Source organism: Bubalus kerabau, chromosome 7 (assembly GCF_029407905.1).
Source record: "Bubalus kerabau isolate K-KA32 ecotype Philippines breed swamp buffalo chromosome 7, PCC_UOA_SB_1v2, whole genome shotgun sequence".
Taxonomy (NCBI): domain Eukaryota; kingdom Metazoa; phylum Chordata; class Mammalia; order Artiodactyla; family Bovidae; genus Bubalus; species Bubalus kerabau.
Window position 1 is genome coordinate 8,057,232 of NC_073630.1, and position 22,326 is coordinate 8,079,557.

Genomic DNA, 22,326 nt, shown 5'->3' on the forward strand with positions numbered 1-22,326 from the left:
TGAGTCCAGTATTATTGTCGGAAACTGGTGAGCTTTAGGAAGCAAAATGTTTCCAGTCTCTTCTTGCGTAAATACTGCCAAGATTAATAGCCAATCAAATGACTATTGGAAAGGAGCAAATTCGGAAAGGAGCAAATGTTCATTTCTGGTCGATAGTTAGCCCTTGGTGTAATCTTCCTACATTGCAGAAATCTGGCAGCACAGAATAACAAAAACAATTATTTTAAGATACACTTGACAAGACCCTTAAATGTGCATATTTAGTTATAACTTGGACAGGATTTTGCTTCTGAGAAAAATCATTTGTGATAAATAGAACCAAGTATATTAATACATAGCAGGGTTAGAGGTTTGACTGTTCAGTCTTGTCTCTTCCTATAAAATGAACTTAGACCTGTTAAAGAAAGTTAGTATGTAGCTACTTTTACCATGCAGGCTGTAAAAGTTCCCCAATGCCAAAGCAACAAGCAGTTTTTGGAAGCCGTTTGTTACCCTCAAAAGCCACAGTGATGTCTCATAGGCCTCTGCCTTTATTTGACCAATTTTGTGCCCTTCTGTAGATCCCTATGACAAAAATAAGCGGATTGTGGCTGGACCATTAAGAGTTATAAGAACCGATATAGTTTTCTGTGTTAGCAATTTGCTAAGATCAACTGGTGTAGTCAAAAATACAGCCTATTTCCAGTGGCTGTGTTTCCATGTATCAGCAGCCACAAGTGGCCTTAGAGACAGTTAAGGCTTCCTGGTGCTTCTGGACAGAGTAAGAACTTGACTTGAGACTGGTAAAGAGGCGACTGAAACAACTGAGAGAGATAAGTTAATATACATATTTTTTAAAAAACAAAATTCAACCAATTTTACTATGGTAATATGTTATTTTAAAAACATGTTTTTAAAGAAATAACAGACTCTTTTAGCTATTTTTAATGGCAGTATTGAATATCTCCTTTGTGCTGAAGAAAGCTTGCCATTCTTCCTTAAATGAAGAGGCCAAGAGCTAAATTACAGGTTGCCCAATTTTGCCTTTTTTCCGTCATGCACATGATCATGGGTTCTCTTGGCTTATCCATGTGTGATCTTCAGGTTTGGGAAAAGATGACACAGATATGAAAGCAGGGTAAGATCCCAACACTTAAATTTAAATTACTTGCATTTTGTGCAAGTTCTGTTGACTAATGGAAGAGAGCTGGACTTCAAATACAGCTGTGTCTGCGCAAACTTGACCACTTTGAATACTGAAGTCTGGTTCCTCTGCCAATTCCATGGGCAAGAAATTCCAGAGGCCTGAGTTGAAATGTGCAGATAAATACTCAGTGCTGGGGTTCTTGGTGCCAAAGCACACAGAATACTTACGTCTGCTATGGAAATCTTGGAAGAACAGAACTTCTGTTTTTAATATCTCTGAGGATTTAGAACAGTTCTTAGACGACTTATTACCTTTCATAAAACTGACTCCTACTTTAAAAGTCTCTTGGTGGCTTACCTATATTAAAAAGAGGAAAATAATACTTTTTGATTCCACTGAGTTTTCTCTTCTCTATTGAATTTAAACAAGCTAATAAGAGAAAGGACAGCAGAGGAAAGAGTGTAGAAATGGGACTTCAGATGTGTGGGTTTTTTTTAACTTCTGTGGTCTTAAGCTTTCTCATTTGTCAAACGAGAAGGGTGATGATCTCTAAGATTCCTTTTGGAAAAGCAGGGAAACTAACAACCTTTAAGCTCCTACTGAGTGCCAGGCATGTGAAATACAATTACTTAATCCCCATAACAACCCTGAGATGAAGACATTATTGTATTCCCCTTGAACAGACAAAGAACAAAGAAATTGCATAATGTGCTCAAGGTCACGAAGTGAATAAAAACTGGATACACCTCTAGCTCCAACTGTATGCATCCTTCTATTTCCATCTCTGTGGTGTGAGCTCTGTACTTATTAGTGAACTTATAGAATAGAATACAAGGAGGAGAAAATTCATAAACATGGGGAAAGCTAAAATGTATTTAAAGGCTAGCCTGGACATTTATCAACAAATTATCTTTGACATGGATACATATGAAGAGCTAGAGACAGAAGAAAAATAACACACAAGGATCACTAGGTTCCTCTTCCTGTGTAGAATTTCTCCATTTAAGGATGTCTTATGCTATATCACAACCTTTCTTGGTGTTTGTTTCTGTATCTCATTATACAGAACTTGCTGTAATGCTTACATATGATAAAATGTGTCTGTAATGTGAGACCAATAAACCCTTATTTTGTGTTTTAGCTTATAGAATTGTCTGTGGTTGTTTGGGCTTTTGTACATATTCTCTTTCTTTTGTTATTTTTTTTTAAATTTTAATTGGAGGATAATTACAATGTTGTATTGGTGTCTTCGGTATAACAACGTGAATTAGCTCTAAGTGTACACACGTTCCATCCCTCTAGAGCCTCTCTCCTGCCCCCACCCCCATCTCACCCTTCTAGGTCGCCATAGAGCTCCAGGCTGAGCCCCTTGTGCTGAACAGCAACTTCCCCCTAGCTATCTATTCCTCAATTGCAATGTATGTATTTCAGTGCTCTGCTCATGGGAGATATTTACTGGGCCGTTTTTATGTGCCAGGCCCTGAGCTGAGTCATAATGTGATAATCCACAGGGCAATCTTCTGAGGTCGATATTTTCCATGTTTTACTGATGAAGAAACCAGGTGTCAGAGAGGTTAGGCAACTCCCCTGATATCACACAGCTGATAAGGAGCACAGCCCACAATCAGACCCAGGGCTATAAATAATGCCAACGTGAGAAGAGGCGATTCTCACTTCCTGCCTTTGGGAGAGAACTCCTGATTGTGCTTTGCCAGGAATCTACTGTCACAAATTTACTTTTAAAGTTTGCTGGACTTGTGCTCATTCTACTAAGGACTTGCTTTATTGGCACATTGAGTATCTGCTGACAGTCTCCTGATTCCCTGCTTTATGCCTTGGTTCCCATATGAATTTTTCCTATGTACTTGGCATTTAAGAAGCTCACACAGCCACCCCTATGGTCTCAGTTTGGAAGCTGGTGAACTCCGTGTCCTGCCTGGGGAAATGGCACCTGATGAGAAGATTCCAGAATCACCTTTGGGGTCGGTGAGTTAGCTGATATGGCTTCCTTGTTTGAACTCTTTCCTAGACAGTGCCAGGAAGAGATGAGGGCTCTGTTGCCCCTTTAGCCCCTCCCTCATTTAAAAAAAAAATTTTTTTTTTCTAATTGCTAAGGTAGGGTTTGTTATAAAAAATAAAACACAACCTAAAAACTTTCTAAAACATAACTTGAAACTTCACTCTAATTGTATTCCCCGAAGAAAACTATTTTTAACAATTCTTAGTTTACATTGATTTGCGTTCCAATACTTTTTCCTTCCCTGTATATAAACTAATATTATTACCATTCATTTTTATCAAATATGGAATTGTACTAAACAGATAAGTTTTGCAACTGGCTTTTTTCATTGAACTTGGTATTTGGGCCCACATTCTGTGTCAGCTTGAGCTCATTCTTGTTTTTGTTTTTTTTTAAGTTTTAGCCATATTTTTATTTATTTCAGCATACCAAAATTATTATCATTTCAAGTGAAATTAATTTTTACAATTGAAATGCTGTACATTCTTTATATCATACCCAGCTCGGAAATTCAGCGTGTCTGTTACTCTTAGCGCACCTCAGTTAGGGCTTGCCACTTCTCAAGCACGCAATAGCCATCTGCACAAATCTCCATCATATTTGCACAGAACCACACCTCTCCTGCATCATGCTTGTAGCGCATCTGCAACTACATCTACAGTTTCTCTGCCAAACCTTCCACATCATCTGCAAACACAGCCACAGGTCAGGGACCCACCCTTATCGATCTCATTCTTTTTTTGAATTGGAGTATAGTTGCTTTACAATGCTGTGTTAGTTTCTGTTGTATAACAAAGTGTATCAGCTCTAGGCATACATGTATCCCCTTTCTCTTGGGCCTCCCTCCCTCCCGCTCCACCCCCACTCACCAATCGAAGTCACCGCAGAGCACCACGCTGAGCTCCCTGTGCTCTACAGCAGCTTCCACTAGCTCTCTATTTTACATACAGACACGACTGAAGCGACTTAGCAGCAGTAGCAGCAGTATACATACCGGAGAAGACAATGGCACCCCACTCCAGTACTCTTGCCTGGAAAATCCCATGGACGGAGGAACCTGATAGGCTCTAGTCCATGGGGTCACGGAAGAGTCGGACACGACTGAGCGACTTCCCTTTCACTCTTCACTTTCATGCATTGGAGAAGGAAATGGCAACCCACTCCAGTGTTCTTGCCTGGAGAATCCCAGGGACGGGGGAGCCTGGTGGGCTTCCGTCTATGGGGTCACACAGAGTCGGACACGACTGAAGGGACTTAGCAGCAGCAGCAGTATACATACAGGGGATTCCCTGGTGGCTCAGATGGTAAATCATCTGCCTGCAATGCGAGACCTGGGTTCTATCCCTGGGTCAGAAAGATCCCCTAGAGAAGGACATGGAAACCCACTCTAGTACCCTTGCTGGAAAACTCCAGGGACGGAGGAGCTTGTTAGGCTACAGTCTAAGGGAATGCAAAGAGTCAGACACGGCTGAACAACTTCACTTCACTCACACGCGGGGCTTCCCTGGTGGCTCAGCGGTAAAGAATCTGTCTGCAGTGAAGGAGATTCAGGTTCGATCCCTGGGCAAGGAAGATTCCCTGGAGTAGGAAATGGGAAATACCACGGACAGAGGAGCCTGCAGGGCTACAGCTCATGGGGTCGCCAAGAGTTGGACACGACTTAGTGACGAAACCAACACTACCACATAGGTCAGTGCTTCTCTCCCAACTGGCCACCCTCCCCTTCCGCCCCTGTGTCCACATGCCTACCCTTCACATCTGCGTCTCCATTCCTGCCTGTGGATGCACCTGGAGTTTGTCATGCAGAGTGAAGTAAGCCAGAAAGAGAAGCAGATCTATCGTATATTAATGCTGTATGTACAATCTAGAAAAATGGTACTGATCTTCTTCTTTAAACATTGGTTCTTCCCAGACATTCTCCTCAGATGTGTAAAATGTGTATCAATCTGAACACACAATGATGGTCTCTGTCAGTTACATATTAAACTATCCTCAAATTCAGGTCTGAATCATCACTGACGTCTCCTGTGTTCATTGTTGCATATAGGCATCCTTTCCCAAGTGACAAACTTGCTCTTTGACCTCTCATTAGGCTTATCTGAGCTGCCTAGTCCTGGATATTCTGTTTCCATCCCAGGAGGGCCTGCATCACCCAGTTTTAGCGAGCATCCTGATAGGTCAGTCTAGCAGGAATCCCTCATCCTAGAATCGGAAGACTCTGGCCAAACTTCTCATCCTTTTAGTTAGTCAGTCCCTCGGTCATGTCCAGCTCTTTGCGATCCCAAGGCCTGTAGCCTCTGTAGTCCGGCTCCTCTGTCCATAGAATTCCCCAGACAAGAGTACTGGAGTGGGTTGCCATGCCCTTCTCCAAGGGATCTTCCTGACACAGGGATCGAACCCACATCTCCTGCATTGCGGGCAGATTCTTTACCGACTGAGCTACTAGAGAAGACTCTCATCCCTTACCACCTGCCAGATAATAACTTTTCACCCCAGCCTGCTTTCAACAAGAATCTCAGTAGATCAGTTTAGCAGGAATCACCATGCATGTGTGCTAAATTGCTTCAGTCATGTCTGTTGTGATTCTCTGCAACCCCATGGACTGTAGCCCACCAGGCTCCTGTGTCCATGGGGTTCTCAAGGCATGAATACTGGGCTGGGTTGCCGTGCCCTCCTCCATGCCCTTCCTGACCCAGGGATGGAAGCCGTGTCCTGTGTCTCCTGCATTGGCAGGAGGGTTCTTTACCACTATTGCCACCTGGGAAACCCAAGAATCACCATCCTCTCATCACAATTTTTCCTCCCCTGACTCCTCCTCCCACCCTGCTCTTTGACTGTATATCCCCACTTGTCTTTGTTGTATCTGGAGTTAAGCGCAATCTCTCTGTACTATGCTACCCCATTGCAGAAGTCCCTACATCTACTGCAACAGTCCTGAAAACAGTCTACCTACTATTTGAACAAGTATCAGAATAAATGTTTGTAACACTCCTAAGTACTTTCAGACCTTGACTTTCCTGTAGCCTCATCAGTGTCTCTGTGGGCGTGCTCACCACAGTGTGGAATACTGCTGAGGGTTTCACACACATGATACTGACAACCGGGTAACTATATTCGATTATAATTTCAAAGGAAATGTTTCTAAAGCCCAGTTTAAGTGATTTTTATATTAACATTTATATCTAACACTCTTTGGGAGGATCTGTGTTCCAGCTTCATACCAATCAAATTGACATTAGCAAGGAAAGCTGAGATTCCATGTAGAAATTGTCCCTGAGTCCACGGGACATGGAGGTTGGGTTAAAGCAGGTCATCTCCTGCCTTCTCTTTTACGATCACCCTCATAAACCTCCACCCTCCACCCACTTAAAACAATGAGAGCAAGGAACCAAGTCATTTCAAAGCAGTGCTTCAGTCTACATGTGTCTTGAATTGTAATCAGTTTTGTGTGAGGGGTAAGAATAGCGAGGAAAATGTCTCTTATGTATTCACCCAGCGCTCTCAAACAATTGGAGGGAAAACAACAAACATCTTCAAGCCATCTTGAGACTTTCTCCTCCACAGGCAGCTCTTTGGAGTGTTCAGGTAGGGGACTGAACTGCGGGCATCAGTGAGGGCAGAGACTGGGCCAGCAAGGGCAGGGTCTGATCCTCTCGGGATTAAATGTTACAGCTCTCTTCTCTGTTGGGAGCTTGAGCAAATACCTTAAAAAATCCCATTTCATGCTCATTATAAATTCTGGTTAAATGAAGTAACCATAAGAAGTAAATTGAAACTACTCTCAAGGGATCTATAGAAGACTGAACTAAGATTTGGAGAGTATTTTTAAAGACTATATAATAAAAATGATTATTGAATCTGCATTTTGGGTAAGATAAAATATAAACTTATGCCAACATCTGGTTTCTTTTACAAGTCCTGATTTTTATATATTTGCAAAAAAAAACAAAACTTTTGTGTATCTATATAAATACACAGAGGATATAAAGTTATTTATAAAACCATATATGGAATATAAACAAAAAAATATCTGTCTTGGATTTATGCTTTATTGTCCCAGAATGAGAATGTTTTTGCCTTTGTTTGGTTTTCTTATAATGATTTTCTTTGCTTCATGAAATTAATCAGAGTGCTTTCCTTCTCTCTATATCCTCAGAAACAATCTGTAGACTATTAGGAGTTATTGGTTCCTTGATAAAACACACTGGTGAACTATATGGTTCTGTTTTCCTTTGGAGCAATGTGATTATTTATTCTATTTACTGATAGTATTCACTCAGGTTTTCTATTTTATCTTGAAGCAAAATTTAATCTGTATTTTCTTTAAAATTTGTCATTTTACTTAAATTTCCAAATGCACTGTTTCACATTTGTTCATAGTATTATGTTCTTTAAATATTTTATATCTTTATCATTTTGTGTCTTATTTCTTCCCAAGAGCTTGTCAATTGTTTTATTCCCCTGCAAAAGCAGTTTTTAATTTTATTACTCTTTTAAATTGTTTCTTTATGTTTTGTTAATTTCTGATGTTATCTCTATTGCTTTCTTCCTTCTGCTTTCTTTATATTTAATTGCATGAGTTGATCACTTAGCTTATTTATTTTTACTTTTTTCATTTTGTAACAGTACAGTTTAATGTATGCAAATTTTAAGAAATCATTTAGGAGGTCAGGGGATCCCAGAAGGGAATATAGATTTTGGCCAAAGGATCTAACTGTATTACAAATGTATGAGCAACAACACCATGGAAGGGGCAGGTTGCTAACGTAAGTAACTTTGCAAATGAATGGAGTTTGTAAAACTAAGGGCAAAAGAAATATACCTGAGCACTATAGTCCAGCTGGTAGAGTTGCTTCCCATGGGGGTAAGTATTAACAATTCTGATGCTGCTGTAAATAAATCCTAGAATCGGACAATAGGATAAATGTATTGCAGATGGGCAAGCAGGATTCTCACTGTTGGAATGGGAGTTTACTAATAAACAAGGAGAGGAGTCTGGGATGATCCATATGATGGTGATGAAATAGAGCTGGAGCATAAACTCATATTTAGAAAAATAAAGATATGGTTGGTCACATACAGAAAAATGTATCAATATGTGTATATATATGGATTAGTACTGTTGTTGTTCAGTCATTCATTTGTGTCTGACACTTTGACACATGGATTGCAACATGCCAGGCTTCGCTGTCCTTCACTATCTCCCATACTCAAACTCATGTCCATTGAGTCAGTGATGTCATCCAACCATCTTGTCCTCTGTCGTCCCCTTCTCCTCCTGCCTTCCGTCTTTCCCAGCATCTGGGTCTTTTCCAATGAGTCAGCTCTTTGAATCAGGTGGCCAAAGTGTTGGAGCTTCAACTTCAGCATCAGTCCAGTATACACACACGTATTTCTATACTCTGTCAGTGAGAGAGCGTAGAAGAAATGTCACCTCTGTAGCAATCAGCACAACTCTCAGCCAGATCTTGGTTTCTGTCTTAGTTAAATGGAACTGGACTCTATGACCCTTGCTTCCCACGTTCTCAGCCTGCCTTTTGTCTGTGGAAAAATGTAAACCAAAGCATAAGTTTAATCAGAGAACTGAGAAGATGCAGAAACAAAGGAAAACAATCCAACAAGATTAATAATAGTTTAGTCATTAAGCCTAGTCAGGGGCCTTCGTTCCTCTTTAAGGGCTATAGTGGAGAAGGCAATGGCACCCCACTCCAGTACTCTTGCCTGGAAAATCCCATGGACGGAGGAGCCTTGTGGGCTGCAGTCCATGTGGTTGCTAAGAGTCTGACAACTGAGCGACTTCACTTTCACTTTTCACTTTCATGCACTGGAGGAGGAAATGGCAACCCACTCCAGTGTTCTTGCCTGGAGAATCCCAGGGACGGGGGAGCCTGGTGGGCTGCCATCTATGGAGTTGCACAGAGTCAGACATGACTGAAGCAACTTAGCAGCAGCAGCCGCAGTAAGGGCTATAGATAATATTCTGAGCCTTATCCTTGGAGCTATATTGGAAATCAGAGGCCCCCAACCTTTTGGGTACCAGGGACTGATTTCGTAGAGGACAGTTTTTCCATGGACCAGGGGTTGAGGGGGATGGTTTCAGGATGATTCAAGCGCATTGCATGTATTATACACTTTATTTCTAATCTAAGGCTGCCACTGATTTTACAGGAGGTACTGGTCTGCAGTCCAGAGGTTAGGGACCCCTGTTATAGATACTGAAACCCCACCAGGAGGACAAAGTTAACCATATAATGACCAGACTGTAGCCATGACTTGAGCTGCCATAATTCCCATGACTGTCAGAGCCCACTGTGCTGTTTATGTATGTAGCCCCCTCCCTCTGTCTATAAAAGCTCTTGCCGGCGTTTAAAATAAAGCAAACTTTCCTTCAAACCAACCTTGCCTCTTTATTGGACCCCACTTTGGGGAACAGCTCCGGCGCCCACACGGGGCGACTGTCCTCTCGCGATATTTGGCTGCCCGGGTTTCCCCGGTTGAGCCACAGCCATGACACCACGCTCGGAGGGCTGTGAAGAGCCTGCTGTCCCACGGCTAGCTGGCCCTGAAAGGGAGATCGTGGGGGTAGTTCCTAGTAGCTACCGAAATCATTCGTTTCTGGGCTCCTCCCTATTTCTCACCTGCTCTGCTTGACACTGGTTACCAACTCATGATTTTCCTTGGTGGAGGAGCATGCACCTGGACGAGCTGATGAGTGTTGAGACCAAGTGAAGTTCGCCGGTGTGCACCCGGGCAAGCTTCCCGTTTGCACCCTGAGTGTCATGTGGGCATTTTGCTAGTTAGTTCTGACGTGTGTCTAATTTGAGGGCCATTTGAGTTGCTGCTTCTGCTGCTGCTAAGTCGCTTCAGTCGTGTCCAACTCTGTGCGACCCCATAGATGGCAGCCCACCAGGCTCCCCCATCCCTGGGATTCTCCAGGCAAGAATACTGGAGTGGGTTGCCATTTCCTCCTCCAAAGCATGAAAGTGAAAAGTGAAAGTGAAGTCGCTCAGTCGTGTCTGATTCCTAGCGACCCCATGGACTGCAGCCCACCAGGCTCCTCCATCCATGGGATTTTCCAGGCAAGAGTACTGGAGTGGGGTGCCATTGCCTTCTCCCCATTTGAGTTAGGAAAGTGTATACCCGCTATCCCCTTAGTGGATTTGTGACATCTGTCTTCTGGTGCGTGAATGTGCATTCCATTTTTGTGACTGGTATTCTTTTTTTTAATTTAATTTTAATTAGAGGATAATTGCTTTCCACTGTTAATGGTTAGTTTCTGTTGTATAGCAATGAGAATCAGCTTTATGTATTCACATACCCCTTCCCTCTGGAGCCTCCCTCCCCACCCTCCCACCCTCCTCTCTGGGTCATCACAGAGCACCGAACTGAACTCCTTGTGCAATACAGCCCCTTTCCACTAGCCATCTGTTTGACACACAGTAGCTGTGTATATGTCAGTGCTGCTCTGTCAAATCGCCCCACCCTCTCCTTCCCACATGTGTCCTCAAGTTCAACTGTTCTCTATGTCTGCGTCTCCATTCCTGCCCCTGCAAATAGGTTCATCAGTACCATTTTCCTAGGTTCCACATGTGTGCCTTGCATGCCAGGTTGCTTCAGTTGTGTCTCTCTGCAATCCCATGCTCCACTGTCCATGGGATTCTCCAGGCAAGAATACTGGAGTGGGTTGCCATCCCTCCTCCAGGGGATATTCCTGACCTAGGGATCAAACTGTGTCTCTTACATCTCCTGCATTGGCAGGCAGGTTCTTTACCACTAGCACCATCTTGGAAGCCCTTGTATAAGCCTTAATATACGATATTTGTTTTTTCTCTTTCTAAATTACCTTACTCTGTATGACAGAGCCTAAGTCTAACAGACTCTAGATTCATCCTCACCTCTATAAGTTGATACAGCCAGTATGGAGAACATTATAGAGATCCCTTAAAAAACTAGGAATAAAACTACCATGTTGCTGTTGTTCAGTTGCTAAGTCCTGTCTGACTTTTTTGACGTGGTGTACTGAAGCACACCACGCTTCTCTGTCCTTCACTATTTCCCAGAGTTTGCCCAAACTTATGTCCACTGAGTCTGGGATACTCTAACCATATCATCCTCTGTCGTTCCCTTCTCCTGCCTTTGATCTTTCTCAGCATCAGGGTCTTTTCCAATAAGTCAGCTCTTCACATCAGGGACCAAAGTATTGTAGCTTCAGCTTCAGCATCAGTCCTCCCAATGAATATTCAGGGTTGATTTCCTTTACGATTGACTGGTTGGATCTCTTTGCAGTCCAAGGGACTCTCAAGAGTCTTCTCCAACACCACAGTTCAAAAGCAGCAATTCTTCCATGCTCAGCCTTCTTTATGGTCCAACTCTCATATCTGTACATAACTACTAGAAAAAACACAGCTGTAACTATATGGACCTTTGTTGGCAAGGTGATGTCTTTGCTTTTTAATACTCTGTCTAGGTTTGTCATAGCTTTCCTGCCAAGGAGCAAGTGTCTTTTAATTTCATGGCTTCAGTCACCATCTTCAGGGATTTTGGAGTCCCTCAAAATTTAAACTGTCACGGCTTCCAATTTTTCCCCTTTTATTTGCCATCAAGTGATGGGACCAGATGCCATGATCTTAGTTTTTTGAATGTTGAGTTTTAAGCCAGCATTTTTACTTTTCTTTTTCACCCTCTTCAAGTGAAAATCCTTTAGTTGTGTCTGACTCTTTGCAACCCCATGGACCTCCATGGAATTCTCCAGGTCAGAAAACTGGAGTGGTTAGCCATTCCCTTGTCCAGGGGATCTCCCCAACCCAAGTATTGAACCCAGGTCTCCCACATTGCAGGTGGATTCTTTTCTAGCTAAGCCATAGAGGAAACACCCAGGAATACTGGAGTGGATAGCCTATCCCTTCTTCAGGAGAACTTCCTGACCCAGGGATTGAACCGGGGTCTCCTGCATTGCAGGAGGATTCTTTACCAACTGAGTTCAAGAAGCTCTTTAATTCCTCTTTGCTTTCTGCCATTAGAGTGGTATCATCTGCATATCTGAGGTTGTTGATATTTCTCCCCGTGATCTTGATTCCAGCTTGTGAGACATCCAGCACAGCATTTCACATGATGTACTCTGCACTTAAGTTAAATAAACAGGGTGACAATATACAGCTTTGACATACTTCTTTCCCAATTTTAATATCTCCAATTTTCTTGAAGAGATCACTAGTCTTTCCCATTCTATTTTCTTCTATTTCTTTGCACTGTTCATCTGAAGAAGGCCCTCTGATCTCTTTTTTCTATTCTCTGGAATCTGTATTTGGATGGGTATAGCTTTCCCATTCTCTCTTGCTTTTCTTCTTTCCTCAGCTATTTGTAAAGCCTCCTCAGATAAACCACATGCCTTCTTTCATTGGGATGATTTTGGTCACTGCCTCCTGTACAATGTTACAAACCTCTGTCCGTAGCTTATCAGGCACTGTGTCTACCAGATCTAATCCCCCTCTGTCCGTAGCTCATCAGGCACTCTGTCTGCCAGATCTAATCCCTTGAATCTGTTTGTCACTTCCACTGTATAATCATAAGGGATTTGATTTAGGTCATACCTGAATGGCTTAGTGGTTTTCCCTACTTTCTTCAATTTAAGCCTGAATTTTGCAATAAGGAGTTCAAGAGCTGAGCCACAGTCAGCTTCCGGTCTTATTATTGCTGACTGTATAGAGCTTCTCCATCTTCAGTTGTAAAAAATATAATCAATCTGATTTCGGTATTGACCATCTTGTGATGTCCAGGTATAGAGTCATCTCTTGTGTTGTTGGAAGAGGGTGTTTGCTATGACCAGTGTGTTTTCTTGGCAAAACTCTGTTAGCCTTTTCCCTGCTTCATTTTGTACTCCAAGGCCAAACTTGCCTGTGATTCCAGGTATTTCTTGACTTCCTACTTTTTTATTCCAGTTCCCTATGATGAAAATGACATCTTTTCTTGGTGTTAGCAATAGAACATCTTGTAGGTCCTCATAGAACCATTCAATTTCTACTTCTTCTGCATTAGCATTTGGGGCACAGACTTGGATTACTCTGATATTGAATGGTTTGCCTTGGAAATGAACAGAGATTATTCTGTCATTTTTGAGATTGCATCCAAGTACTGCATTTCAGACTCTTTTGTTGACTATGAAAGCTACTCATATGACTCAGCTCAGTTCAGTCACTCAGTCGTGTCCGACTCTTTGCGACCCCATGAATCAGCACACCAGGCCTCCCTGTCCATCACCATCTCCCAGAGTTCACTCAAACTCACATCCATCGAGTTGGTGATGCCATCCAGCCATCTCATCCTCTGTCGTCCTCTTCTCCTCCTGCCCCCAATCCCTCCCAGCATCAGAGTCTTTTCCAATGAGTCAACTCTTCGCATGAGGTGACCAAAGTACATGAGTTTCAGCTTTAGCATCATTCCTTCCAAAGAACACCCAGGGCTGATCTCCTTTAGAATGGACTGGTTGGATCTCCTTGCAGTCCAAGGAACTCTCAAGAGTCTTCTCCAACACCACAGTTCAAAAGCATCAATTCTTCAGCACTCAGCTTTCTTTATAGTCCAACTCTCACATCCATACATGACCACTGGAAAAACCATAGCCTTGACTAGACCAACCTTTGTTGGTAAAGTAATGTCTCTGTTTTTGAATATGCTCTCTAGGTTGGTCATAACTTTCCTTCCAAGGAGTAAGCATCTTTTAATTTCATGGCTGCAATCACCATCTGCAGTGATTTTGGAGCCCCAAAAAATAAAGTCTGACACTGTTTCCACTGTTTCCCCATCTATTTGCCATGAAGTGATGGGACCAGATGCCATGATCTTCGTTTTCTGAATGTTGAGTTTTAAGCCAACTTTTTCACTCCCCTCTTTCACTTTCATCAAGAGGCTCTTTGGTTCCTCTTCACTTTCTGCCATAAGGGTGGTGCCATCTGCATATCTGAGGTTATTGATATTTCTCCCGGCAATCTTGATTCCAGCTTGTGCTCCTTCCAGGCCAGCATTTCCCATGATGTACTCTGCATAGAAGTTAAATAAGCAGGGTGACAATATACAGCCTTGACGTACTCCTTTTCCTATTTGGAACCAGTCTGTTGTTCCATGTCCAGGTCTGACTGTTGCTTCCTAACCTGTATATAGGTTTCTCAAGAGGCAGGTCAGGATTTTCCACAGTTTATTGTGATCCACACAGTCAAAGGCTTCGGCATAGTCAATAAAGCAGAAATAGATGTTTTTCTGGAACTCTTGCTTTTTCCATGATCCAGAAGATGTTGGCAATTTGATCTCTGGTTCCTCTGCCTTTTCTAAAACCAGCTTGAACATCTGGAAGTTCACAGTTCACATATTGCTAGAGCCTGGCTTGGAGAATTTTGAGCATGACTTTACCAGCATGTGAGATGAGTGCAATTGTGCGGTAGTTTGAGCATTCTTTGGCATTGCCTTTCTTTGGGATTGGAATGAAAACTGACCTTTTCCAGTCCTGTGGCCACTGCTGAGTTTTCCAAATTTTCTGGCATATTGAGTGCAGCACTTTCACAGCATCATCTTTCAGGATTTGAAATAGCTCAACTGGAATTCCATCACCTCCACTAGCTTTGTTCATAGTGATGCTTTCTAAGGCCCACTTGACTTCACATTCCAGGATGTCTGGCTCTAGGTGAGTGATCATACCATCATGATTATCTTTGTCATGATGATCTTTTTGTGCAGTTCTTCTGTGTATTCTTGCCACCTCTTCTTAATATCTTCTGCTTCTGTTAGGTCCATACCATTTCTGTCCTTTATTGAGCCCATCTTTGCATGATGGGCTTGGTATCTCTAATTTTCTTGAAGAGATCTCTAGTCTTTCCCATTCTGTTGTTTTCCTCTATTTCTTTGCATTGATTGCTGAAGAAGGCTTTCTTATCTTTTCTTGCTATTCTTTGGAACTCTGCATTCAATGCTTATATCTTTCCTTTTCTCCTTTGCTTTTCAATGACTACTCATGGTTATTTGGAAAATCCATAACCCCAACCTAATCATGAGAAAATCATCAGACAACTTTCAATTGTTGTCTCAAAATGCCTCAAAACTCTCAAGATCATCAAAAACAAGGAAAATCTGATTACAGTCAAGAAGAGGCTAAGGTACAATAAATAATTGTAATGTGGTATCCTGGATGGAATTCTTGAAAAGAAAAGGGACATTAGGTAAAAACTAACAAAATATCAGTATAGTATAAACTTTGATTAACATAATGTAACAATATTGGTATATTCACTGGCTTCCCAGGTGACTCAGTGGTAAAGATTCCACCTGCCAATTCAGTGGATGTAGGTTTAATCCCTGAGTGGGAAAGATCCCCTGGAGAAGGAAATGGCTTACACACTCCAATATTCTTGCCTGGGAAATCCCATGAACAGAGAGCCTAGTGGATTACAGTCCATGGGGTCACAAAAGAGTCAGACATGACTTAGTGACTAAACAGCAACAATTGGTTTATTCATTAAAACAAATGTGCCATACTAATATATATGCTAATAATGAGAGAATTTGTGTGAGGGGTATGTAGGAACCCTCTGTACCATCTTCATACCTTTTCTGTCAATCTAAAGCTATTCTAGAAATAAAGTACATTAAATAATGTTGTTTCATGACCTTAGAAAAATCTCCAAATGCTGCCAGCACATGAAATTGAAAAATTGTATTGAAAAATTGTTTTCTGATAAGCCCAAGTCTTCTAGTTCTAAATATACCCCTAAGTACCTAAATTAATGTATCCAGTCTTTGAAGTTGCTAGATGTTTGCTGAATGAACGAATGAGTATATAAACCACTCTAACACTGAAGGCAGTATTTTTTATTAATTTGTTTACTCAATGAATATTTAGTAAGTGCCCTTCATGCACTAGGCACCATGCTGGGTATTGGGTGTAAAAGGGGAAAAAAACAGACATGTTCACTGCCTTCCCAGAAAATCTAGTCTAGGAAACACTAAACCATTCTTCCTGACAGCCAAGTGGAGGCAGATGCCTCTTGAGGTTACCTTTAACTCCAGCAGTAGCAATGTACAGCCAGCAGAGAGAAGCCCCCAAATTGTCTGAATCCCAAGTATTTTAGCTTGGCAAGGAAAGGGAGAAAAAGATGTTTGATTCTTTAGAAGCAGTTTCAATCATTAAGATATAAAGTTATATAAAATAAGAAAAGGAGAAAAAACCGATACAACATAGCCTTGTTTTTCAAGGATTAGGGGACTATGAACCTGATTCTGTTTGCATATCGGTTAAAAGGTAGAATTTCTTCCCCTCCGTGTTTCTCACCTGGGCTCGACGTGCATACTGCAGAACCTCAGTCATGGGAGCAGATGGGAGCAGCAGAGAGCATAGACATAGACCACTCAGTCAGAGCCGAGAGCTATGGCATTGCAGGGCCAGCTTGTTATGAAGTGAGGAGCAGCTAGACTTGAGAAGGGTTCAGGAAGGAAATAGAGCCTTCTAATGAAACTTACACACATTTAAACCCACCTATATTGACTACATGCAAAGACATGCTTCTTTGAAAAGAAAATAAAACAAATTAACGTGAGCTTAAAGCCAGACAGCCTTAAGTACCAATGCCAGCTCCTCCAGCCTACTACAAACAAATTGCTTAGTTAAGCAAACTGCCTGATTACAGTTTAGCCGATCCTTGAACTCAAGTCTGACTCCAACACAAAGGTCCTTTTTTGCTTCCCAAAGCTGCCTCCCTGAGCAGAAAGCCCTGAGAAACTGGGCACTGCCAGCACGTGTGGTCAGGTCTCTGTCCCTGAGAAAGGGAGGCCTAGCGTGAGTGTAAAGAGCCACATCTTGCCATGAACTGTTTGGTGAGTCAAAGTGCTTAGTTCTTCAGGCCTCAACAGGAGTGATTCTCTTTCCTTTTGCAATATATGATGGAATATTCAAGAAGTGGATCAACTGTAAATATGCCTGTAAAAAATAAGCTCAGGTTTTCTGTTTAGTCCTCAAACCTGACTTTTCTCTTTTCTTTTGGATTTTGTATTATTTTACTACATTGAAACCATCTGAGAAAATCTGTGACACTCTCAGTTGACACAACAGTGTTTTGGGTACTCATCCACAAATCTGGACTGCTCATTAGAGGACTGATTAATAAGAGCATGATTTAGGTAATTTATCCAAGCTCAACTGTAATCTTCATATAAAAGAATCAGAAAGAGAAAAGTATATAAGTCCTCTTCAAATAAGGGGGGAAAAGTTTTATTTAAAATATTCTGTATAAGTCGAGTAGTACAAAAACAATGACAATAAAGAATAATATCACATTCCCATGGTAAGTCAGAGAATCAAGATAACATATCCTTCATAAGTGGGGAACGTATACAGGGCTTATGAGAGCCTGGGCTGAATGCTATCCTGCTTTCCCAGATTTGTGACGGGCAGTTTATGTGAAAGATTATTTCCTATTTAATCTGGGATCACACACACTCACCGGAATCAGGTGCTGCAGAGAAGTCTGGATCAGCACCCTCACCCAAATTAAAGGCTCTGTTTTCCCTCATGTGTTGTTGTTGATTGCTTGGAAAGCCAATATTTCCAGCCCATTTACTTTAAATTCATTCCACTCCAAGGTGTTATTTTGCATGGGCAGCACTCCTGTGTTCCCCCTGGCACAGCTGTTGATTTCTCTGTGGTTAAAATCCATGTGGGGAGAGCAGAAAGCTGGCCTTGTTCATCATTACCCATTAGTTTGGCTTTTCATTCCTACTGGGTCATTGTTTAGGCTTGTCACAGGGAAACTTTCATTAGGGTCTTTTGGCTGTGATGGTGCTTTAACAGAGCAAATGAGATTCAGAAACCCAAGCAAATATCTTTTCATCATTTTCAACTGATAAAAGAAAGATGCTACCAAACAAAAAGCCCTTTAAGTGTGTTATGTCAGCTGTATTTAATATTTAATATTCAAGTTTAGATAAAGACTATTGTTTAAGAAAACTTTGTAAATATTAAGTCAAAATTTTAAGAGTCAAATGAGTTTTCTAGTAGGTATTGAATCTAAGTGCCAGAAACTCAAGAATGTGGAAACTACTTCTGCGCTGTTGACTTCATTTCCTTCGTTATGACATTAGCTTTGATTGCAGATCCAAAGGTACAACTCTAAATTGCTGATTTGGGGCCATTGAAATCCTTTGATTTTTACTAATTTTTACGTCAGTCATCTCTTCCCAAATTCAAATACCATATTTAAATGCCTATTTAGGTTATTTGTGTCTATCTATAGGGCTTCCCTCATGGCTCAGATAGTAAAGAATCCGCCTGTAATGCAGGAGATCTGGGTTCGATCCCTGGGTGGAGAAGATCCCCTGGAGAAGGGAATGGCTACCCCTTCTAGTATTGTTGTCTGGAGAATCCCATAGAGAGAGGAGCCCGGCAGGCTACAGTCCATGGAGTCACAGAGTTGGACACAACTGAACAACTAAGCCTGCATATATCTATCTGTAAAAAGGTCCTTCCCAGATAGCGCACTGGTAAAGAATCTGCTGCCAGTGCAGGAGATGCAGGAGACCCAAGAGGCATAGACTCGATTCCTGGGTGGGAAAGATCCCCTGGAGAAGGGAATGACAGCCCACTCCAGTATTCTTGCCTGGAGAATTCCATGGACAGAGGAGCCTGGCAGGCTATACTCCATGGGGCTGCAAAGCGACATGTCCTATATAGCCACCTCTAAGTTTTTATCTCTTGTAGAAGCCCACTTCTAACTCTAGTAGATGTGTTATTGCTCAAAAGAACAAAGATAGCTCCTTCCCCCTGTGATTCTGCTCTGGACTGACCTTTATCCCCAAGACATTAGGAAAGCCTGGTACCAGGCTTTCACACATAGTTAGATTATACCTAGGAGCCATAAATAAGCTCAAGGTTACTGACACCACTGCAAACATCAGGATCAAAAGAGGAAATCGCATTGAAACTTAGCCTGATTTCAGATAAGAAAACTTTAGCCTTCAATTTTTTTCTTTTTGTTGACATTAGTTTTACTAAAGTTTCCTCTTACACTGCCTTTACATACTTTTAAACCAGAATGAAGCCCCCCTCCCCCTGCTGCAAACACAGCTATAATATAGTCTTAAAAAGTGCATGCATTTTGCAGCTATGAAAATTCAATGACTTCCCAGTGCCTATATCACAAAATAACCATAGAAAATGTTTTACTTTGATAAAAGAAGAAAAAGTATGTTAGTAATAACCTATGCATCAGGATCTGGCAAACTTTGCCATTTAAATATATTGTCCAAACATTATACTCTACCAAGAGCCAACTAAAAATGACTATTTGCAAATAAAAGGTAAATGCCCCTCTTCTGGGTCTGCTTAATGTCATGACTTGAGCTCCTGTGATTAATTTCTTTAGCACATGCCTGTTCTAAGAAGCTTATGCAATGGTCCTGCTATTTCAGTCATCACTTATTAAAAACATTCTGTGATCTTCCACATTTATAATATAGATAATGTGGGTGCCTTGAAACAAGAGCTGTAAATCTGCAATGTTATGAAGCAGATGGGCTCAAATGATGAGAAATGAACAATATATCCTGTCAACAACACAGAAACATGGTGGAAACACTCTCATCCCTCCACACCAAGTAATTTCTAGCAAGTCATAAAACCACAGAAAGAGAACACTATAGATAATTAATCCTGGAAGAGCTCTCAGCTAATCCAACCGCCCTAAGTTTAAAGCTAATGAGACAGTCTTAGAACGATGAAGCAGGTTGCCCAGGATCAGACAGCAAGTTACAGAGGCCATTCTACAATATTCCACAATTCTACAGTATTCCTTTGTTTGGCTCCTGCATTCATTGGCACAATTTCAAAATTAGCAAACTTTGACCTGATAGTCATAATTATTTCTCAAAAGTATTTTCAATAATCAAAACTTCATGCAAAGATAAATTTCAGATTTCAATGGTAAATTTGATGGTCAGGAGGATAGACCTCTACTCCCCTCCATGCTTCCAATTCACAATAACATTGATCATTAAAAATATGTGGAGCATGAATTCAGAAATAGCATATGCTGCTGCTGCTAAGTCGCTTCTGTCGTGTCCGACTCTGTGCGACCCCATAGACGGCAGCCCACTAGGCTCCTCTGTCCCTGGGACTCTCCAGGCAAGAATACTGGAGTGGGTTGCCATTTCCTTTTCACTGAAACATTAAAATGAGATATTGGCCTATAAATCAATTTTCTATTTTAGACTTTCATGTCTCATCAATGTCTCTTTTGGTAAACAATTCTGACCCGCTCTTACTTATTGAGGGTCTGAGGAGTAATAATCACTAATAACAACTGTGTGAAACTTACAAGGTACTGGTTGATTTGCAGGCCTCTGGATGAAACCCAAAGCATTGCTTGCCAAAACTAAAGGCAGCGAGGCCTGATGAGTGCCAGCGCCGGTGCAGAAAGGGGAACTCTACATTTCCCATCCTTCCAAGTAAGAACAAGCCACAAGCAACACAGCAGGAGAAGGATGGGCTCCTCAGAGAGGATGCTGCTGAGGATTTTGGTCACGTGGGAAGTAATGCAGAGGGCTTGCAGAGCAAGAACAAGATGAAGCCAGCCCAGGGCTCTGAGTCTCCCATGCTACAGGGGTTTGAGTGAGAGCCTGAAGCAGGCCAGGGGCAGGCTCTCACACCATTGTAAACAGTCAGGAGTGAGACTGGAAGGTTTTGTTATTTGCTTTGTTTGTTTTTTCCTGTCTCTAAGATATAGATTTGAGGGACTTCAAATAACAGTAGTGGGCCAAACCAGAATCTTAGTGATAAGCTAATGGCATGGGCTGCTTTAGAAGTAAGTATAAAAGTTTATAGTACAAAAGATATCCTTTAATTTCCTTCTAAATGAAGATATAAATCTAACCTAAAAGGAGAGTGGAGGGTGAGATGTTTTATTGCTCTGCTCTTGAATGTCAGGGCAGGATTGTTAGAAGGGAAGCAGTGGAGTGACAATTAATACAACTTGGACCAAGAAAAAGAGAAGGAACAAGTTCTACTAGGAAAATTCTTAAAAACTTCAACCCCAGAAGTATTAACATTTCAATGAAAGGGGGGGAACACTAATGTTACCTAACAGTAACTGTTAAGTTTTCATTTCCTATACCACTGGTCATGAATCATGGGAAACTTATAGAAGGGTATAAACGGTTCAGAAGCCAGGCTATACTGGATCAACATCTAAGCTGCCAGTCCTGAACTGGGAATCAAAAGCCAAGGGGCTCTGCCCAGGTGGAAACCTCACTGACTGCGAGTGGAAGTCACCTCCTTTTTCAGGAGCTTCACCTCCTCAGTGTAAAAGGAGGGGTTCCTTTGAATAATAAAATAAAATTCTGTGATTCATAATGTAAGTCCATGAACTCTGTACTTGCCTGAGATCACTAAAAGAAATATTTGGTGAAAATGAAAAAGCAGAACAAAAAAGCAACATTTTATGTATTCAACAATGTTTAAGTCAAGGGAATCTTATTACCATTTAACTTGAATAGAATTTTTAGCAAATTAGGCAAAATTTAGGGAATTCTTTTCAAGATTGGAATCAGATATCTTTCCTGGATAATAAAAACTTCCACTATGAGCATTATCCAAATGCTCTTTCATATTTTCAATTTGAAGCAGTAAAAGAAGTCTTGGACGTTTCAGTGTCCAATCTCTTCATTGCATAAAACTTGAGACACAATGCTTCATTCATACAGCACTTCACCCTATTAAGCAAATATTGTATCATTCAGTACTTCCTATAGACACAATTTGTCGTAAAAATAACTTGATAATATTATTCTTAACCTAGAAAAGTCCACAATAATAACACCTTATATATTTGTACGATGAGTCACACTTCAGAGCAGTCACATCAATATTTTACTCAGTTGTCACGGTCCCTTTTCCACATAGGACTTTGACCCCTCCCCTTAGGTCAGCATAGTAAGGCTCAGAGACATTCGGTGACTCTCAGGAGGGCACGCAGCTGAAAGGAGAAGTGTTAAGATTGTGCTGAGAGGTCTATTATCAAATCCAGTTCTACTTCTCTTAATTTTCAGTAGAGTGCTCTTGTCCTTAGAATATGAGCCCCTCAGGACAGAGAGATTTTTTGTCTCTTGCTTACTTCTCTTTCCCTAAAGCCCAAATGAGTGCCCAGCT

General features: G+C 41.5%; 1 protein-coding gene across 1 annotated transcript in view; it reads left to right on the top strand.

Moving 5' to 3' along the window:
- The first annotated feature begins 2,776 nt into the window (after positions 1–2,776).
- The window catches only part of PRDM5 (PR/SET domain 5), a 357,820-nt gene continuing 338,270 nt past the window's right edge, over positions 2,777–22,326 (top strand). The window contains exon 1 of the mRNA XM_055587588.1: positions 2,777–3,112. Coding sequence (XP_055443563.1) covers positions 2,957–3,112 — 156 coding nt within the window. The 5' untranslated portion in view covers positions 2,777–2,956. The remainder of the gene's footprint in view (positions 3,113–22,326) is intronic.